This window comes from Nilaparvata lugens, chromosome 12, assembly GCF_014356525.2.
Source record: "Nilaparvata lugens isolate BPH chromosome 12, ASM1435652v1, whole genome shotgun sequence".
Lineage (NCBI taxonomy): Eukaryota > Metazoa > Arthropoda > Insecta > Hemiptera > Delphacidae > Nilaparvata > Nilaparvata lugens.
This window is the reverse complement of record NC_052515.1, coordinates 3,040,793-3,055,488: the sequence shown is the minus strand read 5'-3', so window position 1 is coordinate 3,055,488 and position 14,696 is coordinate 3,040,793. Positions and strand designations below refer to the sequence as shown.

General features: G+C 37.3%; 1 protein-coding gene across 1 annotated transcript in view; it reads right to left on the bottom strand.

Moving 5' to 3' along the window:
* Positions 1 to 8,571, bottom strand: part of LOC111058290 (rho GTPase-activating protein 26) — a 31,886-nt gene extending 23,315 nt beyond the window's left edge. Inside the window, exons 1-2 of the mRNA XM_039439421.1 lie at positions 8,521 to 8,571; positions 1,027 to 1,276 (exon numbers count right to left, since the gene is read on the bottom strand). Of these exons, the coding sequence (XP_039295355.1) occupies positions 1,027 to 1,276; positions 8,521 to 8,571 (301 nt within the window). The remainder of the gene's footprint in view (positions 1 to 1,026; positions 1,277 to 8,520) is intronic.
* Between the last annotated feature and the right edge of the window lie 6,125 nt (positions 8,572 to 14,696).

Genomic DNA, 14,696 nt, shown 5'->3' with positions numbered 1-14,696 from the left:
GAAAACATGAGCATTAATGAATAAATGGTTTAAATTATAATACATAACCAACTTTCTGGACTTCTGGACTTTCCAAATAAGAGAGGCTATTAGGAGTTTATTTCGAGGGGCCGAACGACGTCACTTATCAACTCCTAAAATCTAGCTACTGCATCCAAGGCTATCTTATCGTTGCCGGCCCCAACCTTCAACCCTCAGGGTGAGCCGGGTTGAAAGACTCAAAGACAGCACTCTATATCCAGTGCAGTCGAGTTTCTAGTTCACCTAGTGCTATCCCACTACAAAATGATTCATGTCATCGATTCGACATCATCTGCTGCCAACGTGGACAGCACAAACAAGTGAGGCGAATACAGATATCACCGACCACTAGAAACCTGGTGGTGACTTGTAGCAGTCAGTAGAACACGCTGACACGCGGTAATAAACCGGTGGAGCCGCCAAGGCAGTAATAAGGGTCCTTATGCCGCAGCCACATGTTGGCCCAATGATGACCACCGCCAGTGTGTCGATGGGTAGTTTGCCAGCGCTGGCCTTCATTGGCCATCGCTCCAATTTTCTCGAGCGGAGGCCAGCCCCCCACCGTAGGCCAATGAAGGCCAAACCACCCATCCACACTAGTCAACCAATGCCTGTTTTGTCATTTGTTTTGCTGATTTTTCTGTGTAAATGAGTATCTAATAAATTATCGAATAAAATATTTGTGATATAATGAATAATTTTGATTTATCAAGTGATTGGAAAAACTCTTATAAATTCTGATACAAGCTACATTTTGTCAAGGCGACAAAGTTGAACAGCTGATGTAATAGGACAGAAGAACTGGCTAAATCATTGCCGCTCTGGGCGGCACTGGCTAGATTGGCTTTCTTTCAAGATGGCGGATTTTGACGTCACGATTCTAGCCGAGTTTCCATTGTGCATGTATTGTTTGACGCTGGCCACATTGCAGTGTAGATGGCAAGACCAACGCGGGCCAGCGACTGAGGACTAGGCATAACATAGTGATGTTTGCAATTCACTCACCATAGATATTGTTATGCTCGATCAAGCCGCGGCCTTCGCCCAAGATGAAGACGCCACCCTGATGGCCGTTGTAGATCTCGTTGCGGTGGGGTTGCTGTGGGAATGGATGCGGTTGTCGATGAACTGGCCGAGCCCGTACAAGCCACCCGTCTGTCCGTGGTGGATCTCGCAGTGCACCACTGTCACTGTCGGGTTGGCGCCCGAACCCCGCTATCCCATTGTTGTGGATGTCGTTCGCCTCCAACAAACCCTGCAAACAACAAATTACCACATTAACCACACGTCACGTTTATCTATATACTATATATGCAGGACATATATGCAAAAACATCAGGCTTTAGAGACCCTAGATCCCTAGATGGAGGAAGCTCCCTAAAATAAAAAGCCTGACCGGTATCAACTTGAATACACTCTCTAGTAAAGTGCTCATGTAGATCGCTTATTAGATCTAATATATTCAAGATATCTTTGAAAAGTAAGAGCCTGCAGCATTAATAAACAGTGAAGAGTCAAATTGCTGTATATTTTTAAAAAATGGCTTGCAGGGATCCATTCTACCCAGATATTAAATTGCCACATCATAACACTGTGTTATTAAAAATATGCTTAATTTCTGCATGTACATAACTGAGTAAGTCACCATAACAATCATATATTTACAATTGTTATATACAATAAAGTAGCATAGATATGATGTTGAATTAATACTTTTATTTCTGAACACAGCAATCATGAGTTCAACTTGTCTTGATTCGAAAAGTTCTGTAGCACTGTAAAAGCACTATTCGAGTCTTTTAATTTCCTCCTAAACAAAGGTTTGCTCTCTATTTCAGTTGTGATATTCATTTATTCATTTACGGTACAAATGAATATTTGTCACTGAAATGAATACAAAATAGTAGGCTATTCGGATAGTTACCTAAAATGCTAGTGCAGTGCAGACGAAGATCCCGCAAGTTTCTTGAGGTATGATTTCAAAACCGACCGAGTAGAATTTTTCTAGTGTCTTGTCCAAATAATTTGTTCCATTTCATCAATTTTCAGAGCCTGTAATAGAACATAGATAAATTAGATGAAAAAATAAGAAATTCACAGATGAATGAATGGAATCACAGTTCACCAATTATCAGACGCATCATATGAAAATAGAAATGAGATAATGAATAATGCATAATAGAAATTCATAGATCATCACAATGCATACTTGAAAAAATCATGCTTCTTCACCTACAGAAAAGGATCGTTAGAATTATAAACAATGAGAACTACCTGGCACATTGCAAAACTTTATTTTTTGAGACTGGAATACTAACACTCCCGTGTCTTTGAATCAGCTCTGATGGTTGAAAGAAGACCGGATTATTTCCAACGGAACCAACATATACATGGATACAACACAAGACGACATAATGACACCCATATACTGACAGTGAGAACTGGACTGGCGCAAGAGGGGCCCAGATTTACAACCAGATGCAGCAGGATTTACAACCATCTCCCAGAAGAAGAAATAAAAAATATCAAAAGCATAGGCACCTTCAAGGACCTCCAGAAGAGACACTTACAACAAAAGCCTTACTATAGCCTGCACGAATTCTATGATGACGGTGTGTTCCGCAGGGACGACCACGGCGCTGTCGCGCTACTAGTGGGATATCTACAAGTATCAAGCATTACGCCTCAACTACTGGACTGATTAACTTGACAATTTGCATATAGATTATTAATTATTCACCGTGGATGGTTATATTAATTCTTTTAATATAAAAGAATATTAGCCTATTAGCTTATTCTCCAAGATTAAGGTAGGTCAAGTTTTAAGTCTGTTAAATTTTTAATTAGCCCATTGCGGTGCACGGGTTATCTGCTAGTATTGAATTGAATTGGTGGTGGAATACTGCCCTGAATTGAGCCACTGACAAACTTGATAGCCAGAAAAGAGTATTGTAGCAACTATTAAGTTGTAAGTAACTAAGTAAGTATAGGCCTACTTGAGTAAAAGTATACTAATGTTGTGTGACTCACCTGTCTGGTTGACTTGCTTTTCTGTGAGCATCAAGATTCAAGATCCAAAAACATCTAAATGCGTCTTCTTCTGTGTCTTACAATCCATACCAAGCAACTGCAAAAACAGACCCACGATATTATTATTGTGTACAATCTTACTGTAGAGTGGTCAAATAAAAAAACAAAATATTACCAACAGCAGGTAACCCGTGCTTTGCTAGGGACTAACTGAGAACTTCACAAACTCGACATATTGGAGATACCTCCAATACCTTCTGTTTCATTCATTGTATTCAATACACATAATTACAGAACAATTATTCGAATGGCAAATAAAACCGTGACCACTTTCAATAAAAATTTAAATAATCAATCATAAATTCATTCAAATTATAATATGCATTATCACAAAAGCAGCTGAACGGTGGAGACGTCTCCTGGGGATGATGCGTCATTGAAAAATATCCTATCCCCTACGTGTACAAGCCGATTCTTTCTATTATTACATTATAGATTTATCATCAGGTTTACCGGTACTTACCAAGTTGTCGTTCTAACAAGCTAAACTGTTATTATTTGCTAGGTTGGGATAAAACTAGGAAAATATGCTAAATATAAATAGGCTAACCTCCAAATTCCTGTATCTGTTTACCAAATTAACAGTTTCATTCTTTAATTATTTCCACATATAATTTAAATCAAAATGATCGGAGAGATGAGATAAAAACTGTCCTATTCCTCTTTTAAATTTAGATTCAGACTAAAAATTCCAAAAATTGGTTATCTATGGTTAATATTTTCATAACCTCAATTCATTTTGAGTTGAGTACAATTTTCAGTCAAAAAAAAAAATAACCAAAAAATCTGTAGGTCAATTGAAACCAATATTAAAAACTATCTAAATATCATTAAACACTGATATAATAGAGAATTATTCAAATAATATTTATTTATGGATTTCATCCTCTGTAGAGATGATAATATCTGTATCAAATCAAAGATGGACGCCGTTCTGTATCTGTATCACCCTGACGTCATTCTGTATCACTTGAACCAAAAATTTAACATTGGAGAGATAGGAAAATCAAAAACCAATACCAGGGTTTCAGAAGAACACAGGAGGTAAAAATGCAACGCGTGCTTGCAACGTAACTGACCTCGATGGAGACGGATTTTGGTAACCAGCTGTACCACTACACACCGCAAAATAATAATGAAAAAATAATTATGTTTTAACAATTGATACGTTCAAATAAAATATTCAAATTATTTCTCTGATGTATCAAATTATCCTGTTTATTGGAAGCACTATTAACGCAATTCATAGTTGAAAAAAATAATGAACATCAAACAGCTGATTAGCTTGAACAGCAGGTAGCCAGCCGTACCACTACACAACGCAAAAAAATAATAGAAAATAATTAAGTATATCTATCATCAAATTAGAATTATGATATTCAAATAATTATTTTAAAAGTTTCAAATATATTTTCTAGTTGATTTATACCATTATTCATTGAAAAGTTGGGAATATATATAAGTACTTTTGATTGAAACATTTGGAAAAAATATCGACATTCAATGGTTCTCAAATGATTTTTTATAGATAAGGAATTTTATAACTATAGATTAATGTCTTTATTACGTTTGAAAGAATTATTCATAAAAAGATTCACTCTTCATTCTATATTATTCAAAAGGTTTTGAAACATCATTATCATGTTGGCTCACCGGCAAATTCAAACTAGGTTATCAACCGGCAAATTCAAAAGCTGTATGCTATCTATGAACAGAACTAAAGTAAACTTTATGCTATACCTACTAACTACGGTATATAATGATTATATTGAAAATCGAATAAAATAGCTCTTTACTCTTGACTTTAGTTAGTAATTAGAACTTGTTACTCAACAGTCAATTTGATATTATACAAAAAAGGTCCTCATGCGTACAAAGCTACTATGAAGCTAACAAAAGTTAGAGATATAAAAACTAGGGAAAATTCTACTAGAGATGCGGTCCTGCTTTTTTTGAAGCATTAAATCTCTCAGTTTGAATTTATTAATTGCAGTGACAAAATTTTCAACTACGGTATATGATGATGAGAAAAATGTTATATTCTACAACAACGTTTGCTACAAAATAAGGCTCTGATGAACCGTTCAATAGTTATGGTTAAATTACTGGAACATCATCCCATTATCTCACATAGCCCATAGGCCATCATGAAAATGAAACAGATCAGATTCTTAAAGGGAAATCTATCAGGAAAGCGAGTTGTACAGCCCACAACAGCAACTTCTTCTGAAATACTTATAGAAACAAATCTATAGAGTCCTCAGTCACCGCTATAGTAGCATAACAGCTAATACAGAAAAATCTAATAATTTAATCAGTTATTAAACAAATTTCGTGCAACTAGATCTTATTTTGAGCAGAATTTACAGCTATTATATTTTTGATTATTGTAAATTTTCTTGTATAATTTACTACTGATCTTCAGTTTACTTGGACTGAGATTTTGAAATCAGGTTAACTCTTTATTCTTTGCTCTTTGAAAAAAAATCTTTTATACTAAAAACTATAATAAATCTGATCAAGAAAGTAAGCATTTTTATTGATTTCTTTCTCATTCCATAGTTAATAATCCCTCTTGGTAACTTAGTGAAAAATTACTTTAGAGTTGTTTGTACGTCAGCTAGTTTAATCTGTTATTTTTGACTAAGTTCTTATTTTAGACTATATAATTGTCAAGTATTCTATCAAGTAAACTTGTCAATTGTTCAATGAATCTTTTCTTATCTTCTGCCATTTACACAAACAGACCCATACTTGTGGGTCAAGTGGAAGAGGGGGGCTCTTATTGCCTCAACTTCGCCCACATCATTTGTAATGTTATAAAATGAAAATAAAAGACATTTATCTATCACTTGTTGAGTCAACCTCTTTCCATAGTTCGAATATCAACCGAATCTGGCACATTCGCATTTTTCATAAAACCCATGGTTTATCTAATTTTTTTGTGAAAAATCAAAATCGCTCTAACTTCGTGACCTTATGCTCTTTGATGAGAGGAACATGAATCTGGAATCCGATTTGCAAAATTCCTCACCGTTTGAAAATTTGCAAATTTTACGTTTGAAGCTGCATAACTCACCCTGTATAGTAGCTGGGGGTGCCAAATTTGGCTCAGACATTTCTCAGATAAAGCTTCATCTATGGTGCAAATTTCAGCCCAACCTGAGATACTTTTTTCTTTACTGTTTTAAAACGCACAAAGAAACATGAACAATCTATACCATAGAGTTATCTTCTTATGATATATTTTTTCTATGATAATAATCACCATACTAATTACTTGAATAATTCTAACGATTTAAAAGCCGTTTTCACAGTACCAGTTTGAACCAAATGTCGGCTTAATATGAATTAAATCCATGTTAAGTTTCATTGATATGAAAACACACCAGCTGATCCAATTCGGTTTAAGCTTTCACCGAGAAAACTGCACTTGGTGGGCAAGTAAATAATCGAAATAATATCATTTGAATCTTTCAAATTGAGAAATTTATTAAATAGTTGGATATCAATCATATTTCATAACACAAATTAAGGTACTTATCAGGTAACCGTTTATATTTTCAAAAGGCATAGTCTCTCTGTAACAGTAGACTATATTAATTCAAAACAATCAACTTGGAATTGAAACAATGTTGAAATTATTGGCCCGCTCGCCGAAGCGGCTCAGTTTGCCCCAACTGAAACAGATAATATAAAAGACACTGCGGTCAACTACTGAAACAAATCCGAATCAATGTATTTGCCTTTTGAACAAAACAATATAAACATTTTAATAAAAGAAGCATATAACCTGGATTTCAAATCAATTACAAAAAAGTGCAGAAATAAAAAATACATAACAATTTACATACATGAGGTCCACGTTATAATGGCAGTATTATTAATAATTAACATTGGTATTGCCAACCGTGTCTATCATTCGACAAAGCAGATCCTTCTCTATCCTTCTCTAGCTCCTCAACGTCGCCAGATCGTGTTTTAACAATATAGAATAATATAATTGATGAACAAAATATTTAATCTCAATTATTTCTTTGGAAAACATCAACTTTCTATCAAAATTTGGAAGAGAAATGGTACAGGCTCTGCCTAGTTCTTCCTCCATCGTCATAATTTTATTATGATTATAGTATTTAGAAAAATAAATGAATAATCAAATTTTATCACCTATTGTTTAATCATTGGAATGTGTATTTCCTTGACGAATAAAACATAATTGATTATTTTAAACAAGAATGAACAGTTGTTAATATGACATGAGATAGGCCTATAGCAGTAACAGCAGCTATCCTCTGGCAACGCTGTTTTCTTTGTTTTCTAGTGCAATTATAACGTGGACCTCACTAGCAGCAACCCAAACGGAGCAACCAACCAATCCTGACCTGCCGACTTATAGACTAGCCTACAATGTCGCTCGGGTAGAATCGTAGAGCCGTCGCTTAGGAAACACCTCGTAAAATGCCTATTGAAATAAGTCTTCGGAAGACGTAGCTGTTCTATCTCCTCAAGTTAAATTGGATGGGCACGTTAAACTGTCGGTCACGGCTGAAGTATGACAGTCGTGAGGCACATTGACGGCTTAAATGATATATATTCAGGCGAGGAGAAACTTCCGTCAGGAACTCCCCACCAATAAAAGCCATACGAATATTATAATTATGCCATGCCAGATCCAAATGGACAGATTGGCTAACATTAGGAAATATGTCGGCTACGTTTTTCAAAAACGTATTACAAGCTACGCTACGGCGGTGTGAGATGGCCTTCACATAGATAGATATCTATAGATAGGCTATATATTATTATATTCATCCATGAGTATGGTATATACAGCTGGATGGGAATTAATGACAATTTGCATTTATTCAAATGCTAATTAATGAATAGTTATTACTAAACGAAAATCCAAATTAAATGCTGTAAATCACCCCGAATACTTGTGCTACTGCACATATTGACAACAGGGTTAACAGCTGGATGGAAATTCGATGAGAGCTACTATCTAGAAATTATTTGCCAGCCCGGGAATCGAACCCTAATTGCTAGTCAGCGTCAGGTATGCTCACGCTTACACCAAACTGACAATCTCTGGATAGCAGCGCTCATTTTATTCGAAGCCATAGCGGCCAGCCAGTCTACAGATGAAAATTCATGAGAAATTGCATTTTATTCACATGCTAAATAATGAATGATTATTACTAAACATTAATCCAAATTAAATGCTGTAAATCACCCCGAAGACTTGTTCTACTGCAAATATTGACAACAGGGTTAACAGCTAGATGGGAATTCGATCACAACACCTACACACATAATACCTGAAGAGTCCAAGTATAGCAGCCTGTATGGTTTCAGCTGTTGTAGCTACATATTGACCCAACGTCGGCCAGCCCAGCGTAGGCCAACCAAGGCCAGCACTGGCAAACCACCAATCCACACTCTCGCGGTCGTCGTCATTAGTACGCACTTGGGCGATAGTGTGGATGCGACATTATAATTCAATAAAACCACAGATAATTATTCTTAATTTGCTACTTACCAGAGCTGATGCCCTGAAACCGACAGCAAGTAGCCGAATATGGTTAGCAACACCTGGTCGGGCAGTTGGTACTGGAGCGGCCGAGGTTGCCCAACTCATCCAGCATCCACATCCAGTGGTAGTGCGCATGCTCCTTGCATGTAGATCCACCACCACTAGATGTGGATGCCGCCGAGTGATCGTGGTGCGGCGGCGACGACTGCAAATCAAATCAAATCTTAATTTTTCCCAAAAACATAATTACAATAACAATGATTATAAAAAACTAAAATACAATATAAAATGAAAAATGAAATTCCATCAAATAGGATAAATAATATAGATATATTAAACCAAGTCCCTGCAAGGTTTGAAAAAACCTGAGCACAGATGCTGAGTATTCAATGACTAACAATAATGCAAGAAAATCATAAAGGGATAACATGCAACTTAGTTATGTTAACTAACATGCATTGAAAATATCGGGAAGAGAAACAGGGGGTGAGGAAGAAGTAGAACCAGGATTTCACTATTTTGAGCCCGGATTCTGCTGCTTTCTTAGTATCCTCCCAATTGGCTCCCTTGAATAACAATCAAGTGTCATCGGCAAAAGCGATTGACACTCCATTTTTTAATTCTAACTTGGAAGATCATTCATGTAGATTAGGAAGAGAATCGGAGACAGGACTGTTCCCTGTGCAAGACTATAATCAAGGCTGGTTTTATTATCAATTTTGAGGATTTGGTATCTATTGTTTAAATAGTTTTTAAATAATTAAAAATACAATCCGGCCTCAAGCAGCTGCTATGGCTGCGTTGTGCTCGTTGTTGGTTCGAATACCGCCAATGGCATGGTTTTTTAGCATCTTATCACCAATGGCTGAAAAGAAACAATCAAGTGTGGTAAAAATTATAATAGTGAATGAATGAATGATTTGCATCGCGACTGGAATTCCCAAGTTTTAGACATTCCTTCACACACTTTTGTCATACGAAACACATACAAACGGTGGTAGTATATTCCAGCCCATATAATAATATTATAGTATACAGTATTAAATATACGAATGGCTTTTTATTAGTGTGGAGTTCCTAACGGAAGTTCTACTGTCGACTACTGTCAATTATTACTGTTTTGGACGGGTGAGATTGTAAGAACGACACAGTATGAGAGACTACCAGCGTCACATAGACGCCCTCTACTATGGCACTTCTAATTATGCTATCTATATCTATGGACATACCATAGATCTCTGCACACTGCACATGGTCTGCATCTTAACAAAAAAGGGAAATTGAAATTGGTTGAAGAAATGTTTGCAGTCATCAGCAGTGCTGACATGGATCAATCAAAGCCTCAAATCTGTTCCTCCGGACAGGGTAATGTGGACCATGTTCTTTTGTCTAATTCACTGAATCATGAAGGATTTTCCAATGTTGATACGGGTGATTTTTTGGGAGTCGGTGCTCATTGCCCAGTGATAACCTGAGTGACATTGGGCTGCTGGATGGGTCAGTTTCGGGTTTGGGGGAGTTGTGGTTGGGGTTATTGTTCCTAAATATCCAGGGAATTGCAGGAAAATTTGAGTTGTTGGAGGATTTTTGTTCAGGACATAATGGATTTGATTTTGTCTGTGTGTCAGAGCATTGGCTTAGCGATTCGGGCAGAGAGCAGTGTGTCATCCCCGGTTATAATTTGGCATCCTTTTATGCTAGAGAGGAAAGATCACACGGAGGTACACTGATCTTCTGTGCTGATCACATATCTTGTCAGCAAATAGAGGTGTCTCAATTCTGTATTGAAAGGCACATAGAGGCATGTGCAGTGCGTGTTCAGTCACATAAGTTGATAGTGGTCTCTTTGTACCGCACTCCTGACAGTGATCCTGGCCTGTTTTTGGAAAAGCTGGAAGAGATACTACGATTTTTTCTCTCTGGGTGGTGTAAGTACAGGATTGTTCTTGGAGGTGACTTGAATGCTCATTTTGACATTTTGAGAAATCAAAAGACTTCTAGGGATTTCATCAATTTGCTTCGCCAGTTTGATTTCTATTGTTGTAATTCAAAACCCACTCGTAATCTGGCATGCCTGGACAATGTTTTCTCCAACGCTGGTTTGGGTGATGTTAGATCTGACATACTCCCTTTTCTCTACTCAGATCATGATGCTGTCAAATTTGAACTGCGTGACATGGTGGAGACCTCGGAACCAGGTGCAAAGGGGGATGCCTCAGTCAAAACTTTCAGGTGTATTTCGGCTGGTAATGTTGAACATTTCAAGTACTGCGTATCCAGGATTGATTGGAATTTGGAATTGGGTCTGGATGAGGATTATATGAGCTCCAGTCATAGTTTACCATCTTCTGCGGTTTTTTATAAGTTTTTCAGTACTTTGATGTATCATTTTGACATTACATGTCCTAAAAGGCATTCAAGTACAAGACGAAATTCCAACACTCTAAGATCAAAGAAAAGTAAGAACTCATGGTTCACTATGGAGCTTGCGTCAATGCGTCTTAATTTAATGTCAGCCTATGATTCTTTCAGGGTCTTGGGTACGCTTCAGGCTGGTTGCGATTATAGGGTCATGAGGGGGAGGTACAGAGAGGCAATTAGAGTGGCAAAGCGGAATTATAACTGCAGAGTGATAGACAACTCATCTAATAAATGCAGAGCAGCCTGGTCAATCATAAACAAACTGAGGCCTGGAAAAAGTAGGAGGAACATAGCTCCAATTCATCCAGATACCTTTGCACAGTTTTTTGCACATTGTGTGGGAGAAATAAGAAGAGGGATTAGGCAGACTGATGTCTCTTTTGGAGAGCTTTTAAGTAGTTGCCCTGTCTTCACTGCTAGCTTCAATTGGAAGCTCATCACTCCTGAGGATGTAAGTAGAGTAATAAGGAATCTGAAATCATCAAGATCCAGGGACTTTTATGATTTCTCCAACTCTCTTATGAAGGAAATTGGTGAGTGGGTTGCTGAGCCGTTGTCAGTGTGCATTAATGCCTGCCTCAGAGAAGGAGTGTTTCCAGATTTCCTCAAGATTGCCCGAGTGTGTCCGATTTTCAAGAAGGGTAACAGAGAGGATCCAGCAGACTACCGGCCAATATCGCTCATACCTATCTTGGCCAAGGTTTTTGAGTGTATTGTTTCGGAGCAGCTGAGTTTTTTTCTTGAGAACAAGGGCATCTTCACGGGCTCCCAATATGGTTTTCGTAGAGGTAGATCAACAACCAATGCCATTGATGCTCTTGTCACGGACATACTCAATGAATTTGAGAAGAAGGGTTTTGCCTGGGGTACCTTTTGTGACTTGAGTCGGGCATTTGATTGTGTCAGTCACAAGATTCTGATTAAGAAACTGAATTACTTCGGCATCCAGGGTACAGCTTTAAATTTGATTTGCTCCTACCTTTGTAACAGGAAACAGACGGTTGAGATTCATGGAAAATGGTCACCTACAGTGAGTGTTGAATGTGGAGTTCCTCAGGGCTCCATTCTTGGGCCTCTGCTTTTTTTGATAGCTGTGAATGACTTACCTTATAATGTGGATGCCAATACATATATCTATGCAGACGACACTACTCTGATAAATACTGGTCGTGATATTCTGACAGTTGGTGAAGGGGCTACTAATGCAATGACACAGGTTTCTGATTGGTTTGCAGCTAATGGTTTTCTATTGAACCAAGCCAAGACACAGACAGTTGTCTTCAGTTTAAGACCATATGTGAGCGACCCCTCGATTTCTAATAAGGCCAGATTTCTTGGACTGACGGTGGATAACGATCTGTCTTGGGCTCCTCATATTGATACGGTTTTAGATAGGTTGTCTCGAGTGAACTTCCTCTTACTGCGTTTGATGTCATGTTTGCCTTTTGAATATGTAAAATCTTCATATTTTGCTCTGTTCCAGTCGGTTCTGTGGTATGGTCTGGTGTTCTGGGGTAATGCTACCAGGATTGGAGAGGTATTAATAATGCAGAAGAGAGCTATCAGAATAATGAGTAGAGCCGATAGAATAGCCCACTGTAAGCCACTTTTTGTTGAGCTTGGCATTCTTACGGTAGTGAATCTGTATATATTCAGTAGCCTTGTTCACACTCATAAGTGTAGAAAAACGCTCCAATGTAGATCGAACGTTCATGGGATTAATACTCGACATAGTCATGACATCAACATTCCTTTTGTCCGTCTGGAAAGGCTAAGGTCCAGCCATCTGATAATGGGTAGACGTTTATTTAATAAATTACCCCTCAAGTTTAGAGACATGAGAACCATAGAGTTCAAAAAAACTCTACATACGTGGCTCTGCGCTAACCCCTTCTATCATGTTGACGAGTTTTTTGAGCTGCCTGAATCCAGCTTAGACCTGTAATGCTATAAAAACCATTGAAACCACAAAGGCATATTAATTTGACTAGTACTCTATTATGTATGTGTTCTAATATTTTGACGTGATCTCATGCATCTATAGATGTTTCATGGATCGAGAAATATATCTATCTATCTATCTATGGTACCACTCACCGAGCGGTGAGGTCTAAAGAACGGACGTATTTAATAATAATTATAACCTTTATTTCTGCATAACTGAGTATGTCACCAATATTTACAATTGTCATATACAATAAAGTAGCATACATATAACGTTGTATTAATACATTTATTTCTGAACACAGCAATCATGAGTTCAACTTGTCTTGATTCGAAAAGTTCTGTAGCACTGTAAAAGCACTATTCGAGTCTTTTAATTTCCTCCTAAACAAAGGTTTGCTCTCTATTTCAGTTGTGATATTCATTTATTCATTTACGGTACAAATGAATATTTGTCACTGAAATGAATACAAAATAGTAGACTAGTTGGATAATTACCTGAAATGCTAGTGCAGTGCAGACGAAGATCTCGCAAGTTTCTTGAGGTATGATTTCAAAACCGACCGAGTAGAATTTTTCTAGTGTCTTGTCCAAATAATTTGTTCCATTTCATCAATTTTCAGAGCCTGTAACAGAACATAGATAAATTGGATGACAATATAATAAATTCACAGATGAATGAATGGAATCACAGTTCACGAATTATCAGACACATCATATGAAAATGGAAATAAGATAATGAATAATGTATAATAGAAATTAATTCATAGATCATAACAATGCATACTTGAAATAATCATGTTTAGTACAAGTTAGAGTTTCTATACTCTTATTAGCTGGGCTCAACCTTTGATGCAGACGGAGAACAGGCCAATGAAATAGCACATCTAGTAAATTAATTGATGAATTGGAGGAAAATGACTGCAATACTTTGTGATAGAAGGAATGAAAAACTTAAGGGCAAAATCTACAAACAGTCGTGTCGTGCGGCCCGCGTTGACATACGGAGCGGAGGCCTGGGCAGTTAAGAAAGCCCATGAACACAGACTGGAGGTCACTGAAATGAAGATGCTGAGGTGGAGTTGCGGCCTAACTGGAAGGGATGGAATCCCAAATGAAATATAATTAATTATTTTTAACAAGAATGAACAGTTGATATCAGATCAGATATAGGCTTAACGGTATCAGCTATCCTCTATAGAAGGTACAGAATCGGCCCTACTGTTCTCCTATCTTTCTCCACTAGAAAAATAGAAGAACAACGTTGCCAATTCTCTGTCTTTTGAAGAGGATAGCTGATACCAGTACATCTGATATTTATGTATAATTATTGGCAATGTTGTTCTTCTATTTTTCTCCACTACCTTTAGGAACTAACTATAGATATTGACCAAAGTTGGTGGTAAAATTGACCAAGCTATCCTCTTCAGAAGGCAGTGGCAAGGCAGATAATTGGCAACGTTGTTCTCCTACTTTCCTCCACTGCCATTATAACGTGGACCTCACTATAACGTCTCTGTTTTCAAAATTATCAAGGGACTTTATGCCTCCTATTGTGGTCTCAATCCTGCAAATAATATTTCAATATTTCAATGTTATATTTTTAAAGTTGTGTTTCCCAATTTACGAATATCTGTGGGCCAAGATTCTATATTACTCTATAGACCTCACTATAGTACTCATC